Consider the following 21,909-nt stretch of genomic DNA (forward strand, 5'->3'; position numbering starts at 1 on the left):
TATATATATATATATATATATATATATATATATATATATAGATAAATAGATAGATAGATAGATAGACAGATAGACAGATAGACAGATAGTCATATATATGTATATATATATTTATATATTTATACGTATATATATATAGATATATAGATATATAGATATATATAGATAGATATAGATAGATAGATATAGGTAGATAAAATAGATATGACACTGATATCGAGATAGTATACTATAATTGATTAATTGTCAGTGAAGTTCCTTTAATATAGGTATATACATTACTGTAGCATTATAGGGTGAAACAAAACGACTAGCTTAGGACCTATGTACTAGACAGGAATGGCAAATTGACGGTCTTTCTGGCGAAAACATTTGCATACAGAAGGAAATGTTATCAGCTAAAACTTCTAATCGATTGATAGATTCCCATGTCGATTAGAAAGGCTAACGCGAACGCTTGTGTATAATATTTTCCCAAAGTGGTGGATGTCCCGAGCACAGTAAAATAATTATTATCGTATAGAAAATTGACCTGAAAATTACCGATAAACAATAATAGTTTCAAAGATAAGATTTTACAAATAATAGTCAGAAATATTACATTTAGCAAATTCCGATTAAACCAACTATCCATCGGTCGATGTAAATTTTCAGTAGTTCGGAAATTTCGAAGCTGTATCATAAATCATCAAAGATTTAATTTTAGACAGAAAGGTGCATCTCATAAACTAAAACCTTGAGTAATGTTCACAGGTTAAACACAATTAGTTGGCCGAGAAAGCAAATATAGTGTCACTATATATACCGGTAAATGACTGAACAAAGGATTGTAAATTACTAATGTAGTCAATGTTATTTATGATTCAAGTTCCAGTATAAATGGTGGGTCTAATAATAGTAGAATTTTGCAATACGAATAATGCTTTTGGACGTGATCCCATAAGTTGTTTTGCATCAGATTACAACCAATTTGCAAATAAGAATCTTGTTACAATAACAAAACAAACATCTAAATTGACGAAAATCAGGCTGCTATAATATGTGGTTTCACTAGACGTGCTAACTAATCAAAACTTGTAATATCTCATAGTTGCTGATTATACGTGATCAATCAAGATAAAAAAAAAATCTTTGGCATAACGTGCAGGTATTTGCGTACAGTATAATAAGCATGTGTATATTGTTTATGCCATCAAGAGCTAATAAAAACTTATTTATTTATAGATATTTATTAGCTCTTGATGCCATGTATATACATGTGGTAGATTAAAAATTAATGTGTTATGTATTCTTGTATTCCACAGTTAAACTTCAAATATGCATTAAACGTGTTCAAATTACCTACGTTCATTGCCCGAATGAATAAAAGTGTATTCTGCTTAGCTATGGTGAACTGCTTAGCTACCCTAAGATCCCAAATCCGAGGTCATCCGTATTTTTTCCAATAGCATATTGTTCATCTGAAAATTACCGATAGTTCCCGAAATTGCGAAATTTCCGAATATTTGCGAATGTTCCAAAATTCCCCGCATAATTCCTGGAACTTCCAATTTCTATACGGGACAAAACGAATGATAGGCCAATTCTCGAACATAATCATATCTGTATACATGGACAGACCAACGTGCATACAACACACACACACACACACAGCGTGCGTGCGTGCGTGCGTGTGTGTGTGCGCACGCATCCAACAGAAGCGCGATTTAATTCACAAATATTGCAAACAGTAATTGAACTATATCCATAGCATTAATGAGAAATTAACAATAAAAAATTATTATTAATTAGCCGAAAAAACAAGAAACAGTAACAATAACAATAACAGCAACAGCAGCAGCAACAGCAACAGTAACAGCAACAACCGCAGCAGCAGCAGCAGCAGCAGCAGCAGCAGCAGCAGCAACAGCAACGGTAATAGCAAAGCAATTAATAGCCGTTAGCGACAGGAATAGATGCATAATGAAATATACGAAAACATACAATAATAAATAATAAATAAGTATTTTGTTATATCCCGCATTGCAAACGTCATCAAGATACCCTTTCAACAAGCAGGTGCACACACACGTACGCACGTACCCAGGCATGCGTACACACGCTGACACATTCGCGCGTACGCACTACGCAGGCATGCGCACACGCACGCGAAAGCACGCACGCACGCTACGGGAAAATGGTGTCTTATATAATAAGAGTGCTTAGCAGTATTAGGTCTTCCTTCTGTAACATATATGCATAGTGTGTATACCTATACTCAGTATGTTACAGATGACACGAACTGTTGACAAAATACAACGCACAACACGTTTTATTAATGGAGAATATTCTGCCGACGCACGATTTAGACTTCGAAGTTTATAATAATACTAATACTAACAAACATTTAATTGATAGTTGTTGGTGAACAAAGGCAGAAAACTGGCATTTTCTGACCAATTCGTTTGCTTAGCATGTTTGATATATGTAAATTTCGGGCACATTTTTAACGCTTTTAAAATTGTTATTTTTTAACCTATGCAGCTATGTAAAAGTAGCAGATGTGAGATGTGTCCACGGACGCGCCTTACCGCTATTGCGCATTACACCACTAACCGCAAGTCTACGTAAAGCATAGCAATGCCGCGTAAAGCCTAGCGCACACCTGTGATTTTTGGTTGCTCGTCGCTGCAACTTGCAACCGCAAGCGATCGGTCGCACGCCTCACCGCGTGTGCGCATGCAAGCGACTGCTGTTGTCTTTCCATGACTGACTTGTTTTGTTCAATGTTTTAGTAGTTTTAGAAGTTTACATAACACTAACACTAGATGGAGTCTCATATTATATAAGGCCATTCCACTATTAAAAAACCGATTTGCCGTAACTCACTCAAAAACATTCAATCATGTGGTAGAAAATGGACCCAATGAGACAATATATTAGTATGACTTATATATGATATTATATGATAAATAAAAAACAATTATATAGTATTATAAATCATAACTAAATAATGAATTATATATTCTACATATAACTCTTCATACGCAGGCTTTTATATATTTAAGGCAGCATTATTTCAGTGTTTCAGCTCCGACGAATAGAGACATACATACATAATAACAGGAGTTAATAAAGACAAAGACTTTAAAGACAATAAAGACTTTATTAACTCCTGATAATAACACACATTTTTCACGTGATGAGATGGTGCTCGCTGATTGGTCGGACGAGAATTTTTCATAGTTGCAAGTCGCTGTCTACCCGCACACATGCGATTTCGAAGCGATTTCGGAGCGATTAGGAGCGACGAATTGCTGAAAATCAAATCAGTTTGATATCTTGCAACTCGTTGCAAGCGACCAGAATCGCTACGGGTTGCAGTTGCACGTTCCCGCATACGTAGCAATTTCACAGCAATTTCGACTGCGATTCTAGAATCGCTGCCGAGTTGCATGAAAACGTCGCAAGTGTGTGCTAAGCTTAAGGTCAAAAGGTAGCGAGAAATTTACTTAGCATCGGCCTATCACCTGTCTACCTATTTATCATGATCTCCATCGAAAAGAAACGCTTGACATCTTGAGTCCTTTGCGTCTGACAAACGATCCAACGCCTGGCGCATCATGGCAAACGCATGTTTGCCGTATAAACAGTACGAGGGGACTCGTATGAAACTGCAGACAGATGACGGGGAAGATAAGCGTATTTGCCCATGTTTCACGGCGTCGTGCAAACTGTCATATAATTCCACATGTGCGCATGTAGTGTTTACACTATCTGCTCAAACAGTGCGAGAAATAGCAGGTGAAGATTTTGTGCATGGTCGCATGCGGACTGGCCAACTACTAACTAGATCTGGGAAATATATTTAAGCGTACATGAACGCGGATGAGTACGTGTATGCCAACGCGATATCAACCGGCTGGTGATATAAATATGGCGTATTTCACTGCACATGGCATTTTATCTAAGGCCATAGCAACAGCAATAGCTACACACTAGCCTAAATATCAGTTAAACGGGCATCATAAGTAGTAGTCCGTAGTAGTTGATAAACGTACATAGCTCTAAAACTATAGCCCTTCGCTCTGCCACAGGCGCTCGCCCCTCGCCAGGGCTATAGTTCTAGAACTAATAAACGTAATGTAATACACATGTAACGTAGTAACACGGCATCCGGAATAAGAGGTCAAAGGAATGTGCCACGGTACGATGCAGCACTAATGAGTTATCGGTGACACGGACGTAATAATTATAACAGAAACCTTGCACTTCCACATCGACAAAACAACATTGCTCATGCAAATAACAACGTGTAAATAGAGACGTGCGTGAAGCTATTTCCTAGTTCGTAGTTCGTAGTTTCTTATTTTCAAAAATAAGTAAGTGGACTCTTACATTACATTCAAACTCTCCACAAGCTAGAGTATAGCATGTGCGCCATCCACAACCTGAGCTACATCTGTTTCTATGGTGAAATAAAAGTGAACTACTATGGCGCTGCTGTAAAATAAGGAAATGGGTCTAATCTACATCTGTATTGTATTCGTGTATATTTGTATTTTGAAAATTTCTACATGGCAGAAATGTTGAGAATAAATGTCGGTGAAATTATAAACAATTTTGAGTTTTTTTTACAAGTCACTATACACTTTGTTATAACCACTTAGTCCGAAACAGAGTGAAGTTAGAGGCAGTGGGTTCACCATAGAAACAGACGTAGAACAGGTTGCGGATGGAGTACATGCTATTCTCTAGCTTGTGGCGAGTTTAAATGTAATGTAAGAGTCCACTTACTTATTTTATAGACTCATTTCCTTATTTTTTAGCCCCATTTCCTGGTTTCGCCAATATAGTAAATTTTGCATTTTATGCATTTAATGGCGTAAATGAAGTTCGTAGACACGCATGTAAAGGAAAAATATTGACTAAGTTAGTTATTTACTTCTATAATATTATTATAATTTATTTACTTATATATATACACATATACGCGTTTATATTTTTCAGAACCGTCTAGGTGTTGACCGATTGCGTATGGCATATGGAACAGCAGGAGTGGAGAGAGAAGCCCCGCGTCTTTAAATCGGAGGAAGGCAGCGAGGTGCCGGCGTCCGAATCGAGCATCGATAACAACAACACGCTCACGTCACCACGCCATAGTAAGCCGTTCTCGTCGGCCGGGCTGCATGTCGTCGGCGCACCGCTCTTCTCGTCGTCACAACCGCATGAGAGCAGCACCACCACGACCAGCAGCAGAGGCAGCAGCAGCAGCGGCGGTGCTGGTGGCCGTGCTATGAGTACCGCCGTCGCCGACGCCTCCTCTTCTCACGCCGTCGCCAGCGCGCATCACCTGGCTCCTCTGCCGCCGCCGCAAGGCCAGCTGCTGCCGACAGAAGACGTCGAGCACTTCTTTGACTATCTCGAAAAGCCGTCGGCGGCGACGTACGGCGGCACGACGTACCACGGAGCGCGCGCGCGCGAGATCATGTTTCAGAACGTATCGATGCAGTCGCCGGTCGTCGGCGCGGGACAACCGTACCAGGACACGCCGTCGTCCGTCTACATGCACGCGGCAAACAACCCCGTCTACGTGCCGACGTCGCGGCCGCTACTGCCGATGCAGTACAGCGTGAACGGCGGCGGGCACGCCGGACAGGCGAACACCGTCTGGTATCAGCAGCCGCAGGACGCCGTCGCGTCCTACTCCGTCGGCCAGTCGCATCATCCCGTGTCGCCCCGCGTCGGCTTCCCGCCCAGTCCGCCGATAGGCTCTCCGGGAGCGCTGGACACTAGCTACGGCTCGACGCGGCAACGCACGGCGAACGGACTCGCGTACGGTTACGTGACACATGACGCGATGTCGGCGGCTGCGGGCTGGCCGACGCTGGATAGCGGACTGAGGGTGAATGCAATGATGGGAGGCGGTCCGCCCGGGTTACCGAGACAAGCACCTGGCATGCCGAACGGTAGGTATAGACGAATGTACACGACGGTGTTCGTATAAATCAAAGAGAAGAAGAGAGAAAGAGAGAGCAGAAGCAGCGACGCGCGCGCAGAGAGGAGAGAGTAGAGAGAGAGAGGAGAGAGAGAGAGAGAGAAGAGAAAGAGAAAGAGAAAAAGAAAGAGAAGAGAAAGAGAAGAGAGAGAGAGAGAGAGAGAGAGAGAGAGAAGCGAAGGAGAGAGAGAGAGAGAGAGAGAGAGAGAGAGAGAGAGAGAGAGAGGGAGAGAGAGAGGAGAGAGGGAGGGAGAAGGAGAATGAGAGAAGAGAGAGAGGAGTGAGAGAGAGACGCGATAGAACAGAAAGGGAGGAGGAGAGAGATGCGGAGGAGAGAAGAAGAGAAGAGAGAGAGAGGGAGAGAGAGAGAGCAGAGAGAAGAGAGAGAGAAAGAGAGAGAGAGAAAGAAGAGAAAGAGAGAGAGAGAGAAGAGAGAGAGTGAGAGGAGGAGAGAGAGAAGAGACAGAGAGAAGGGAGAGACGAGAGAGAGAGAGAGAGAGAGGGAGAGAGAGAGAGAGAGAGGAGAGAAAGAGAAGAGAAAGAGAGAGAGAGAGAGAGAGACGAGAGAGAAGAGAGAGAGAGAGAGAGAGAAAGAGAGAAGCAGAGAGAGATAGAGAGAGAGAGAGAGAGAGAGAGAGAGAGAGAAGAGAGAGAGAGAGAGAGAGAGAGAGACTAACTAAGCAAGTTCCCCCCGCACACAGGATCAGGCGCAGGGATAAACCCACCCTATGTCCCAAATAAGAATCAGACTAAATTTCGCGACGTGCGCGAAAAAATATGAGAAAAAATTCACGTGATGTAGCGCCAGCACTCAAACAATTTAATTTACCCCATTCAATCCATCCCGAATCCATATATTCAGCGTGTATCGAAAGGAAAGCGAGTGGAAACCAGTAAAAGGCCGCATATATTGCCTCATATGCTATGCTATTCGTGACGTCAAATAACCAGCGAATTAGCTGTCAATCAGTGGCATGACATCAGCGCACAATCGCTCGACCCCGTTCTTGCGCATCACGCTACATAGAATGAGTTCGAAGAAACAGAAGTAGATAACGTCGTTTGCGTCCGTATATATATATATATATGTGTGTGTGTGTGTGCTGTGGCGTGTGCGTGGTGTTGTGTGTGTGTGTTTGTGTGTGTGTTGTGTGTGTTGTGGTGTGTGTGTGTGCGTGTGCGTGTGCGTGTGCGTGTCCGTGTGCGTGTGCGTGTGCGCGCGCGTGTGTGTGTGGAGCATTAAGCATACCAGTGTTCAATCTAATTTCTTGACAAAAAGTAGTCGCCACATGCAAGTATTTAGGCACATATTACTCAGACCTAGCTGGCAAGAAAACTTTTCGATATATTACGAAGAAAGTAATAAGGACGCAGTATAAATAGTTCTTTAATTTATCACGCCTATATAATAATCGTAACAATTTACCAGGATATTGTGAAATATAGGTATCTTGATTATATATAGATTTCTACGTGGTGCATATTCTAAAAGGTATACATGCTAGATCAAGGACACTAACACACGTGTGTGCGTACATGCGTGTGTATTTTCACGCGTATGTGCACGTGTATGCTTAACTACAAATTGTATCGATATTTTTATTTATTGCTGTTCCTCTTCAATATGTTCACACAAGGTACAGGTCAAGGCCATTATGAACGAACACCCATATCGAGCAGTTCCCATGGTAGGTGTCACTCCACACAATATTTTTCCATCATATTTTAGTTTGGGATAAGATTTAATTGAGCTAGACAGCAAGGGTGACAAATCAGTGAGATTCACAAGTACATCATGTAGGTCTAATATATATATATATATATATATATATTATAATATATGACATGTGTGCAATGGATTATAACAGTTACTTACAGATTAAAATATATTAAAGATTGACTTTCCGTACTTGTGAGTGAGTGAGTGTGTGCGTGTGCGTGTACGTGTGTGTGTGTGCGTGTGCGCGTGCGTGTGCGTGCATATAACAGTGGAGTAAATTGACATTTGAGATGACATGGTTAATCGATTTCATTTTGTCAGAGAGTGGTTCATTAAGTTCAAAAGTTAATTAAAATATATTCTGCAGAAAGCGGTCATAAAATAATAAATAAATTATATAAGATTCAATTGCTGTACACTATTTCAATCCCAATTTGCTTGAAGTTAAATCAATGCGAAACGTCAGTAACCGTAAGCTGACATGTTTAGAAGTATACCGCACCCCTGATCATGAATCAATGGTCAAAGTTCTATTTATTTTCTAAAAACGTAGGCATGTGTTTATCACGGGTCAATGTAGACGAATAGCTATAAGACAGTCTAACACCATGATTGACACATTGATAACACCATCTAAAACATATAGCACATATTCATGCACCTTATAGACATGGATACTCTCAACATTTTGCACGGGTACATATATAACTCTAATAAAGATTAAACGTTTATTGACAAATGAATCAAATCAATCACTTGTTTTATTTATAGAGGAGATATATCTTTATGCTCAAGGCAACAAATTTCATGAAATTCTAGCACCTAATTATGTTACCAAAAAATTTGAATTTATGTAAAAATGTATTTTGGATATTTCTCAATTACCAGAAAGAGTGAAGATACAAAATTTTCGCCACATGTTAAGCACAATATGAACTAAAATAACGCATCAAATTTTTCTTTAAGTTCATATTTACTGAGAAAAATAAAAACTGCCTAAAATTCAAGTCGCACTTCTGAATTTAAAATTTGCGAATAAAGAGACATAACTCATAAACATACGGCCCTAATAACAATCCCTGACGCGCTTTTTTACAGCAATATGTACATTAAAAAGTAAAAGTAAATCTATTTCGAGTTGTAATCACAGAGAAATATCCATTATTACATCGACTACTAAGTCAGAAATTGGAACGGAGAAATCAGCTTTTTCTGACGTCACCGCGGCTCACTACACATGTACGCGGCAAGCCAAAACGCTCTGACAGTCACATTTACCGTTATATGAAGAAATGAGCATGTATACAGGTGGCACATAGTGTTACCATCGATAATGTTGAAAATGAAATCGGTAAAACATTTTCTAAACCTGAGAGAACCTTTCTCTAACACGATTGTACGCTCAATGACGGGTAGCACCGGTAGCTTTGAACTGTAACTAGATATCATAGATAAATAGTTATCCGTAGTAAATGATAAACAAATGTTTTATTCACTCTAATGGTCCACAATTAACAAGGCTATATAATACTGATATACATTAGATCATAATAGTTATATATATAACTATATATATTATATATATATATATATATATATATATAATACGAAGATAGATAGCACAATAGACAATGACAGTATTATAATATATGTACTATAATATATTATGTATTTAACGTACTTATTATATATAGATATATTAGATATATAGCATTAATATATAGATAATTAGGATAGATAGATATAGGTAGATAAAATTAATATGACACTGTATATCGAGATAGTATACTATAATGATTAATTTGTCAGTGAAGTTCCTTTAATTAGGTATATACATTACTGTAGCATTATAGGTTAAACAAACAGCACTGCTTAGACCATGTACTAGACATGAATGCAAATTGACGCGTCTTTCGGCGAAACATTGCATACAGAAGGAAAAAAATGGTATCAGCTAAAATTTCTAATTCGTTTTATATGAGATTCCATGTCGCATTAGAAATGCTAACGCGAAGCGTGTATAATATTCTCCCAAATTGGTGGTCCCGCAGCACAGTAAAATAACTATTATCGTATAGAAAATTGACCTAAACATTACGATAAACAATAATAGTTTCAAAGATAAGATTTTACAAATAAAGTCAGAAATTACATATTAGCAAATTCCAGATTAACCAACTATCATCGTCGATGTTTAATTTTCAGTAGTCGGAAAATTTACGAATGCTGTATCATTAAATATCATAGATTAAATTTAGACAGAAGGCATCTCATAAACTAACAACCTTGATAATGTTCAAGGTTAAACACAATTAGTGCCGAGAAAGCAAATTATACTTCACTACTAATTATACCGTAAAATGACTGAAACAAGGATTGTAAATTAACTAATGGAGTCAATGTAATTATGATTCAAGCTCCAGTATAAATTGTGGGTCTAATAAAGTAGAATTTGCAATACGAATAAGCTTTTGGACGTGATCCATAAGTTGTTGCATCAGCATTACAAACCATTGCCAATTAAGAATCTTTGTACCAATACAAAACAAACAGTCTTAATTGACGAAAATCATGGCTGTCTAATATTAATGTGGTTTCACTAGACGTGCAACTATCAAAACTTGTTAATATCTCATATCTGCTGATTATACGTGATCAATCAAGATTAAAAAAACATCGTTGGCTACGTGCAGATTGCGTACACGTAATAAGCAGGTGTATATTGTTTATGCATCAATAGCCTAATTAAAAACCTATTTATTGATAAATATTATTAGCTCGTGATTGCCCTGCTATATACATGTAGTGAGCATTAAACAATTAATGGTTTCATCGTAATTCTTGTTTCCACAGTTAAACTTCACATAGTCGACTTAAACGTGCTCAAATTACCTACGTTCTTGCCCCGAATGAATAAAGCTTATTCTCCCTTAATCTTGTTGAAACCGCTTACCTACCTAAAATCCAATCGATGTCATCGATTTGTCCCAATAGCATATTGATCAAACCTGAAAATTTACCGATAGTTCCCGCAATGCGAATTCCGAATTTGCGAATCTTCCAAAATCCCGCAATAACCATCCCTTTTTTTCTTTTTTTTTTTTTCTTTCTGTCTTTTCTTTTTTTTTCCCTTCTTTTTGTTTTTTTTTTTTTTTTTGGTTATTTTTTTGTGGTTTTTTTTTTTGGTTTTTTTGGGGCTTTTTATTCCGACTTCAATTTCCATACGGGACAAAACGAAATATAGGCCAATTCTCGAACATAATCATATCTGTAACATGGTACGACCAACGTGCCATAACAACACACACAGCACACACGCACGTACGCATGCAGACTCGCCACACAACATACATACACACACATACAACCACAAACTCACACACACACCACCAACACCAACACACACACACGACCACACACACACACACACCACAACCACACACAAACACCACACACCACACACACACACACACACACGACACACACACACACACCGAACACACACACACACACACACACACATCACACACCACAACCACAGCAACACACACACCACCACACACACACACACACATATAGATATATATAGAATTCGAAACGCGCAGGGAAACCACTCAATTCCCATTTTCTCTTATAACGGCGTAGATATAGAGCTTAATTATTATTATTACAAAACAACTAATGTCCACCTATATCGGTGTCTTACAGACTATGGTGGTAGACTATTACCCGAAGGAAGACGTAATGCGTCACGCGGCGCAATGTTCGACACCTCTATGGCCCGAGACGGAACTGCGTCACTTTACGTATCATGGCCTCGCTTACCACAAGTGCAGCGCATGAACGGGGCCCCTTGTCCAAGAATCAACTTACGATTGGTTATGGATGAAAAAAACACCTCACCGCTTAGTGCTTAATGTATGGCAAGTAGTTAAACCAGATGAGTTGACGTGCTGAACCTACGTCTTGTTTTGTATGTGGATTCATTAACATTGTGTGTGATAGGTTATCTGTTTTAGTATCTGTTAGTGTTTTAGCTCCGACTTCAAATCGGTCGAGCTAAAGTTACCGCAGTCTTTCTCTTCGATGTACAATACTTTATAACCTCACCACATACTTCACAGAACACGCACACCACACACCACACCACACATCACACAACACACACATCACACACACACACACACTCCACCACCACACACACAACAACACACACACTCACACACACGCACACTTACACACACCCACAACGCACGCGCCACGCGCACGCGCACGCATACACAACACATACCATACACATACACATACCACAGTCACATACACATACACAACACATACACTATTACACAGTTTCCATATATTATATATGTATACATGTGTAATGTGAGTGTATGGTATGCGTATCCTAATGCGTATGCTTATGCGTATGCGTAGCGTAGCGTATGCGTATGCGTATGCGTTGCGTATGCGTATGTATATGCGTATGCGTATGTCATCGCATACGTGCGTGTTGTGTGGACCCACGGGACACCCATGAAGATATATGAATATATGAATGTCATATGAATGCTATAGTAGTCGTAGTATATATATATATAATACGGATACCATGAGATGTTAAAAGATTGAATCACCACACACTATGATTATATATATATATCTATATAATATCAAGAGTAATAATGGAATTTTCTATTATGGACTTTTGATAATAGTTGATATATATGAAATTCAATGCGCCCAAGCACGCACACACGAGTATCCATATCAGGAGTGTATAATAATAGATCTATAGATTATATAAATAGAAATAGAATAGATAATAGAATATATTATTACACATTCCTGTTCATATGACATCAATAGGCCTATGATGTACCTATACCGATCTTTGTAAAAGCATTACCGTTTTGTCCGTCGTCTCATGCGTAAGGGTATCGCGTGCGGCATTAACATTAAGCTTCACATTAAGATATCACATTTATTTTCGAAGTTTGGTGTTCAATCATCATACGCCCGAGTGGCGTAAAAGTCTATCATGATTAAATTGTTTTAATAGTTTTATAACGGCGCGCGACAAAGAGGAATGCGTTTCAGTGAAAAAAGGAATATAGGAATATAGGATAATTGCTATTATGCATAAATTTATACTGCTATATTATCAGGAGTGAATAATAATAGATTATTATAATAGATATAATAATAGACTATTATTATTCACTCCCGATATTATCATACAACTACAAAAATATCTACGGCCATACTCGGGGACCTGGGAGATAGGTTGGTACCGCTTATCAATGTTTCCCCCATACATGAGTAGGTTGAATACAGAACTATACGAGAATATCAAGATAGAACTTCCAGCTCTAGTAAATAATATTAGCACTGCATATTGAAATCGGATATTTAAAAATATTACTGTATCTGCAGATATCTAGCACTCGTAACTCAACATTTGCGGTTTTGTCTGGATAGAAACTGCGGATGTGTGCTTGGCGCGTGCCAAAGTTATTTTACAAGACCGACAAAATATGAAGGATGATAGCATACTCTGACCATGAAAGATGAACAATATCAAGAATATAAATTTTCACATACAAATATAATTTTTTTATAATTGACAAACGCGTATTAATAATGTGAGTTACTAACTTTTAGTCAATAATAGTATATTATAGTAGCCGAATATTCGGCCAAACCATGCGAATATATAGCAACAGGGACAAGTACAATATTGTACCACCCTATTTACTATAATTCTGCATGTGTTCAGCCTTGAAAATGCCACTGCAAACCAATATTTGATGAAGTACATGGCAGCCGGGTAACCGAAATTAGTCAAGCTATTCAGAAAATGAAATAAGCATCACGGTTACGCAGTGTTTGTCGTTAGACACGATGTAGATGCCCACATAACTACGGGTAGTACCTCGGAACGTATTCTTTTACACACCGTGTAGTGCATACGTGGAATGCGCTATTGTAGAATCGGCGGAAATAACCACGTTGAACAGATAAGTAGAATACAGACAAGTACAAAATGGCGTCATTGCTGCCTCAAGCGGAAAATTCGCGCGAGTGTAGCGAGTGTACGAGTACCGCGGCCCTCGGCATCCGGGCGAGTCCTTCATGCGTGTGTTGGTGCGCTGTGTGCTCGTGTGATTTGCTGTGTGCGCGTGTGTCCGCCTACCGGTTTTTCCCTCCGCCTGTGTGTGGTTGCGCCCGCCAGGCCGGGTGCGCCCTCCTGCATTACCGTGCTGCTGCCTCGGCCGCCCGGTTTTCTGTCGCGCATGTGCTGTGTGTGGTGTGTGCCCGTGTACCGAGTGTGTTGTGTTACGTGTGTCTGGTGTGTGTTTGACGCCTCGTGTACATGTGTGTACGTGGTGTGTGTTGTGGTGCCGTTGTCGGGTGTGTGCTGCGCCTCCGCGTACCGCTCTCGCGCTCGTACCACGCGCTGTGTGTCGTGCTTGCCATGTCGCTGATTGTTGTACGTGTGTATGTACGTTGTGTGTGATGTGTCGCACCCGCGGTCCCAGGTGTGTCGGTGTGTGGGTGCTTGTGTCGTGCCATCCCTCTGCCGCCCAACTTCCATCCGCCACAGTGGGCAGCTTCCGCCCACCCTCATTCCTCCTGCCCCACCCTCGCCCCGGTGTCGTGTCCTGCGATCCGTCCCCCCCCCTCAGTTTGCCCCTCTTTCGCCCGCCATCCCCCCCGACCCGTTCTTCTCCCCTCTCCTCTCATTACCCTCGCCCCGCCTCCCTCCTCGCCGCCTGGTGGGAGGTGGCGCTGCGGCGTCCGTACCCATCCGGGTGTGTGTGTGTGTGTTGGGCGCGCTGGGTGTGTGTGTTGTGCTGGGCGCGAGATCGCCCGCTGTGTACCGAGAGTGGTGTGTGTTGTGTGTGTGTGTGTGTGTGTGTGTGTGAGTGTACGCAGTGTGCCTCGCCCGCCGGACCGCGCTCGCCGCTGTGTGTGTTAGGTGCGGCTGCGTTGTGCGCCTCCTTGTGTGTAGTGCTTGGGAGCTCGTGTGCGTGCGGTGCGTATGTATGTGTGTGTGCGTGTGTAGATTCGCTAACAGCTCCGAACCACCATATTTGGTAAATAATAAACGCAACTGCGACGTACTCTCTACGGTGCACTGATAAACTAAACGATAATTATATATTAGGCATTATATTCAGTATATAATTCTGTTATACTATATTTTATTATTCCATATTCACATTCTTATATGTATACTATCTAGGTTACTAGTATATATACTTAGTATTATTATAACGAATATTACAGTTAAGGATATGTTAGGGTTGGGAGGTGATTTTCGGTCGGAAATGTTCCAATACGCCACCTTTATTTGAGAGATCGGCACTGCAGTGGGCAGCTATGTATACGTAGAAATTATTGTTTATGTAGCTCCCTGCTTAATCAATCCCCGCATTAGTCACATTCTTAAGCACAGACGTACAATCACTGGAAATATAGAAAGTGCTAATTCTCCATTGCTAGAAATGCTGAAGTTGGCTGAATTTTCACTCGTTATTTTCTCGAACTCACAACTCAATCCAAAATTTTATTGTCACGTTTCATGCTACACATATCAAGGAAAATCTCCTGGAATTTTGTTTAAATAATCTCTTTTATAAAGTTCTGCTCTTTGTTTACGAAATTTGTGGCGTTTTGAAAATCACTACAATTTTCGTACCATGTTTTTCAACTTTCATTTCTCTAATGAAAGCATTTAATAAAAATTAGGGACCCTTTCGTTAGCTCATCTGACATAGTCAGATGCGAGTTGTAGAATCGCATGATCGTCGTCCGTCGCCTCGCGTCCGTCCGTCGTCGTTCGTCGTACAAACACAGTTTGGCACAAATCAAACGGCTCGAGTCGGTCACGATATTCGGACGTGGGGGTGTAATCCGAAAACAACGAGTTTGGGATGTCGAAGCTGCGTGGGTCACGCCGCTCCGGATCAACAGGTTCAAGGAGCTGCTAAAGGAAGGGGGAACATTCACCTCCTTCAACTTAAAGGTTATATTAGGGAGGATGCAGAATTGGGCACAAATCTAACGGCTCGACCTAGGACTCGTGATGAAGTGCGGTTGTATGGCATCATGGGTAGGGGGAAAGCCATCACTGTGCTGAAATTGGGGTTCAGCCAGGTCAAGGTCAATCGGGGCACAGGGCAGATTTTTAGACATTCTATCTTGAGGAATGTTCTGCGAGCGACTTTTGAAAACTTTTTTGTTTCGAGCGGGTGACCGTATCATGGTTGTGTATGGCTTCTGATTGAAAGTGACATGACAATCGCTTTCCACTGACTCCACCGTGCCGACGAGAGTAGTAAGTGTTTCTGATAACCTTTTGACCCTCAAGGAGGGAGGGTAACACATGGATATTGTTACTGAGTTAACAAGTGGAGGTTCGACTGCTTTTGCGTATTAGAGGCCTCCTCGTCCCCGCACGCCGCTCCCCGACAGGCCCGCCGGCGCGGCCAGGTCTGCCCTGCCCCTGTCCCCACCCCGTCCCTGGTGCGCGGCGTGTCCCACCCCTCGCGCGACGCGTCCAGTCGCGAGGTATGGTGTCTAGGGATGATGTGTACGCGAACTGGTGTGCTGCCATATCTGCCTAACAGAATGTCGGTACTACGGCGGAAGACTGAATGTTTACGTTTCATAATCGTCAGCAACAGACCTCAGATGAGCACCAGACGCTCTGCGGCTTCTTGTTTCAGTTCATATTGATGAACAAGCTTATGTGGTAAAAGGTTACGGGTTCACTGCTTCGGGTTTTTTTCTGGAGGGGGGCGGAGAAAATTAAGAAAAAAGACGACATGTTTTTGGTATAGGCACTTCACGAATTTTGCGGTCACTTAGATTAGGATGATTTTTTTCTTTATCGGAGAGGCCCGGTAGAGATGACGCATCTCTCTTAGTAGGATATGTTGTGAATTAAAGTTTCGATGAGCAGTTATTGTTGCAATGCGGCGTTTACAGTGTTAGCGCCGTCCGGTAACCTGAACATATCCCTTGTTTAACGCAGGCGTGTGGCAAATTGGCCGAATGTTCGCTGGCGCGAGGTAATCAGCATGAGGTTAGGCGAAACAGTTGTAGAACAACGTTGTGGGGTCGGCATACACAGCGGTCCACTTATAGCAACTAATATGTATATAATATATTACATATAGTATATATATAAGTAGAAGTCACAACACGACACCGTGTAGAGAAGTTTATATAGTTGCATTTTGATGGGAGTCTATAACGCGTGTATTTTGTTGATTATTTTGATTCCTTTTCAAATCGTCTGCTGGCCGTATGAAGAGGATGTAATATGTCGAAAGCTTGTCAATTAAAACTTTAGAACAGCCTGCTATCTTTATGACGTTTGCGTGATGTTTCTATTATAGTATATATACTATTACGCTATGATATATGATATCATAATCATAGAGAAATTTCTTTTGGAACTAGCTCTCGCTCTCTCGCTACAACTATTATAACATATGCTGCAAACATAATTAACCTAGCTGTGTAGCATAATAGTGCGTTTTTACGTCGATTCAAACTAATATCAACTAGAATATAAGAGTCGATTTTCACAGTCGCCATCTCCTAGAATTTGGAGGGTATTACTTTATTCAAACTGACATTAACTATAAATTAAACATACGTGTTGTCCTGTTTCGCAAACGATCAGTTCTTAAGTAATTATATACTGCACGAAGGCTAAGCTGTCGTTTATAAAAGCGCATTTACAAAATCTACAAGCACACGATTACGAAATTCACAAATTTACAATTACACATTTATAAGAATTTACAAATGTACAAACACACATAATTTACAAAGTAATATGGTTTTGTTTTGCAGCAATCTGCATCGCGTAGAGTTGGCCTGTCGTGCGCCAACTGCAACACAACGACCACGACTCTTTGGAGAAGAAACAACGAAGGGGAACCCGTCTGTAATGCGTGTGGACTTTACTATAAACTGCATAATGTAAGACTAATACGTGCGTCTCTCTTTATAAACGGAAGATAATCGTGTGGCTCTGTGTAATTATGATATTTGTAACTTCAATTAGACGTAGACACAGCACGTGGCATATAGAAACGTACACACTTCAAAAAACCCGAAGAATAGCAGTAAACACTAAACAGAGGTGGCCAGGTGTCAGAGGGGCTTCTTTTGTGATTATATTCGCCTTGATTAAAATAGAAATAATACCTCAACCTATCCTATATGTTCGCAATTCACGATGTAACACAAATGTATCGGATACATGTTTTAGATTGCAAGGCCTTTAGCAATGAAGAAAGAAGGCATTCAGACACGCAAAAGAAAGCCAAAGACTGCCAACAAGAAAACCGCCAACAGCAATGCTGAAAGCACGAAGTCTCTTGTCATGTCTAATACAAGCACAATCCAAGAAGGTGAGCGAGCATCGACACCATATCGAGTTATTATTTCAATGTAAGCCTAGTCGTTGAGGACAGATTTACTTGATGTCTTCATACTTGCACCCTATCTGCGCATATATGACACGTGGATTATTTGAAGAACTCATACGACATAAATTTATTTAGAATAGTAGAATAATATAAATATTCTAATTAAAAAAAACAATGACCTTTCCATTTTGTTGATAGCGTTATCATTTAATTTGTTACTTTGCTGTCGTCTAATAGATATAAAACCAGTGATGACGCAATCGGAATCTTTTGGGCCCCCACCGCTGCCACCCCCTCCACACATCTCCAGCCTTATAGGTATGTACTTTAGAATGAAGTTCTATAATATCAGTCGTGAATAATGATATGACAACATATCAAGAGCGTATTAAGTATATACTAATCCATAAACATATACTCTATCTCGCGTTCTCTCTCTCTCTCTCTCTCTCTCTCTCTCTCTCTCTCTCTCTCTTTCTCTCTCTCTCTCTTTCTCTCTTTCTCTCTCTCTCAATCTCTCTCTCTCTGCGTTTCTCTTCAGAACTAAGAATGTTATTAATTACTTACAATAATTACTTACAGATATCAAGCCAATGTACAGCCAAAAAGCACTGGACGTACACAATAATCCGTACGCCCATGCTCTGAGCACGTCTCACATTGGCCTTGCATCGACGCGGGGCATGGCCATTCCTGGTAACATGGATCATTCACTGCATCATGGATCCGCGGAGTCTGTCCCTGTGATAAACCCATCGAGCTTGCACTCGCCCGTGACAAATGTCTATTCTAATGCAACATCTTCCTCTCCTAATCAAGCAAGCATGGACGACATGGGCCGACCTAAAACCACCACGTCGTAGTGCAATCGGCGTGTTGTTAAAATCGCAGAGAACGCTTGAATTTGGCATACCCACCGCAGTTCTTTTTTACGCCCATCTGTTTCTTAAGTTTATTCAGAGTTTAAAACGTTGTAAAGTGTAGTTGAATATAGACTGATGATTTTTTGTAAGTAATGTAGCAAAAGCAGAAATGTTGGGTGATATGCTAATTTAGTGTTAATGACTCGTCCCATTAGATACGACAAATAAGACACTTCTTGAATATGGTATAGCAATTTCTATGATTACGTCACTTTTGCTATTGTATGTTTGGCGTCTTGTACCTCTCGGGTATTACTATGCTATAAGAAGTGATCCCTAGCAAAAAATCATTATATATCAGACAGTATTAGTTATATACGTCACTATGTGTGTGTGTGTTGTTTTCCTATCTATCTATTCAGACTATAGCATTGCCGCAATACTGAAAATTATCGGAAACCCGAGTGCGATCCACGAAGATACTATAGTAATCTAAGTTGCACGATAGTGAAGATGACGAAATGAATGCTCCTCGCGGACTCGCTCTGTTCGGTGGACGTGTGACAGCATAGTGGCGTGGTAGCACCATGCAAAATATGTCACCGTCGAATAAAGTTAAACCAGTGGTTGATCGTAATAGTTAGATACCGTCCTGCACATGGATGCGAGTATTGCACGACGATGTGTTCATGTCACCCTTTGTAAATAACGGTCGTAGAGGTTATCGTCATTGTACGCGGTAGCGTTGACTGCACCGCCCCCTACCGTGTGTTATTGTTACTGTTGCACAGTGATCTTTATCCGGTGTTACGCACAACCTAGAGATGGGTTTCGTGACGCATTTTTTACGCAGTCGTGCTTGAGATGCGTATATGGTGTGACTCGCCACGCATTAGATATATATCAGAGGGTTAATAATGACAAATCTGTTATTATTAACTCCTGATATACATGTGCGTCGGCGTTGCCAACACTCGGATAACTATAGGAAGTTTTGCTTATAATCTTCGTTATCGTATATCGATATCGTCTTTGTGTATATGCGGCTTGATGAAGGTTTCGTGAGAGTTGTTAGTTGACGGAAGAGATTGGTAGAGACGTACGTTGGTTTTGGAAATGTACTGTTTCAAGTACTGCGCTGAAGACGGTTTCAGATACCTCAGCATTTGGGTGTGATGTTCTTATCAGACTGGTTACTACTAGCATAATTGTGATTACGCCAGACGGTTGACGGGGCATATGAGGTTTAGTTTAGACCAGGGTGATTTTAAAACGGCTATAAAGTTTATATATTCGGCTCCCCAAGCATTTATTTATGTATGCCTCTATATGAATTGGGATTTACGTGTAGGCCTTGTTATACTGGTTTCTTACATTAAACAAGTTCATGAAAAACGTAAAATTTATGCAATAATAATCGCGCTAATGATAGCAGAACGAATATATTAAAAATTTGCAATACACCGGAAACTTTTTTTTTCGCAGGACACAAGTGTGAGTGGCGAGTGCACATGTTCTGTAATATCACGATTTGTCAAACTTGAAAGTCTGAAATTGATCACGAATGGTAACCGCTTATATGGAAGTTGACTATATAGAAACGACACGATATAGACACGAGTAGAAATCCTGCATATAATGTCATAATGCTCACAATGTCAATAATTATGATTATGTCAAGTTACTGTGCCGTTGTACAATGTCATCGGCACTTATGCTTCTCTAGCTTGGTGGCGCCACCTAGGTGAGGATGGTGCGACCGAGCTCAAATAATGTTACTGATACACGTATCATGCGAAAGCTCATTTGACTGTATTTACGGAAGATGTAGCAGTTAAGCCCATGGAAAACTATCTATACTTTTAGGTATAGGAGAGGCATTTAATTATCCAACAGTCCGCATTTAAAAAAAGGTTTGGTCAGTTAATATAAGAATATATTAACAAATGCATCGTCGTAGATATTAATGAGCATTGCATGTTATTTCAGAGACGAAAACAAGGTTTATTTCTGTTTTTGTGTGTTTTCAATATCAAGATCCAGGTAGTTTTTTCATTTCAGTGTTTCTTCGAAAAAACAACCGCGCAATTTAGCTTTGAAGTCTAATTGTAACGTGCCTTACAATTATTTAGTTATATTATAGCGATAGCATACATATTTCGTCATTACCTCAATATCAATAACCGTACTATAATCCTACACGTAGTTCATTTGTATTCTAGGCATAAAACCAAAGAAACAGGTATTGAATGCTTTTTGTAATAAAATACAATTAAATAAATAATTGATACCTTATGATAATATGAATGGCTTACTACCAAATAATATAAATAAGATACTTCACAGAACTTATACGCATTGAGATTTTCTTGTTTTTAAACACCTGCAAACATAGACAAAACTGTGAAGGTTGGCAGAAGTGGATCGTGTTTGACGTTATTGATTGAAGTTTTCCATTTTCTTTCAAGAACACAAAAAGTGCAGAACAATATTTGTTGCGAAATAAAATAAGGTCGAATGCCGGACTTTTATAAAAGCCGGTTGAAAAAAATAATAGTTTTGGCTTTATCGTATCTGTAGAAGTTATGTGCTTTAGACATAATTCGCGCCATCCAAAACTATTAGGCATACTAGAGACGTAATTCATACAATACTGTATCAACGTAAAACAACATGCATAGTAAATAAGAAATGTGCGCGAAAATCTTTTAATTCAATACATAAAACGTAAACCTTTTGGTGGCTAAATTGGCAAAGACAAAATTTCAATGTGACGATGGTATTTCTACGGATGCTAGTCAACGAACTGATAGTAAAGTGCTAGATATGATAATTCTGTCTCTCATCTTGCGGTGTCAATTTCCCCTGGGCGTAGAGGGAGGGTGCCGCTACGTGGCA

General features: G+C 40.3%; 1 protein-coding gene across 5 annotated transcripts in view; it reads left to right on the forward strand.

Moving 5' to 3' along the window:
• The window catches only part of LOC106807185 (transcription factor GATA-4-like), a 66,818-nt gene extending 45,459 nt beyond the window's left edge, over window positions 1–21,359 (forward strand). For 3 of the 5 annotated variants that reach the window (XM_014809477.1, XM_014809469.1, XM_014809461.1), the window contains exons 2-8: window positions 4,990–5,948; window positions 7,615–7,665; window positions 11,406–11,575; window positions 17,568–17,696; window positions 17,989–18,130; window positions 18,386–18,466; window positions 18,731–21,359. In XM_014809477.1, coding sequence (XP_014664963.1) covers window positions 5,024–5,948; window positions 7,615–7,665; window positions 11,406–11,575; window positions 17,568–17,696; window positions 17,989–18,130; window positions 18,386–18,466; window positions 18,731–19,011 — 1,779 coding nt within the window. In that variant the 5' untranslated portion in view covers window positions 4,990–5,023 and the 3' untranslated portion in view covers window positions 19,012–21,359. The remainder of the gene's footprint in view (window positions 1–4,989; window positions 5,949–7,614; window positions 7,666–11,405; window positions 11,576–17,567; window positions 17,697–17,988; window positions 18,131–18,385; window positions 18,467–18,730) is intronic. The other 2 variants (XM_014809487.1, XM_014809494.1) reach the window with 2 other exon arrangements.
• Window positions 21,360–21,909: the final 550 nt, after the last annotated feature.

This window comes from Priapulus caudatus, unplaced genomic scaffold (assembly GCF_000485595.1).
Source record: "Priapulus caudatus unplaced genomic scaffold, Priapulus_caudatus-5.0.1 Scaffold10, whole genome shotgun sequence".
Classification (NCBI taxonomy): Eukaryota; Metazoa; Priapulida; class Priapulimorpha; order Priapulimorphida; family Priapulidae; genus Priapulus; species Priapulus caudatus.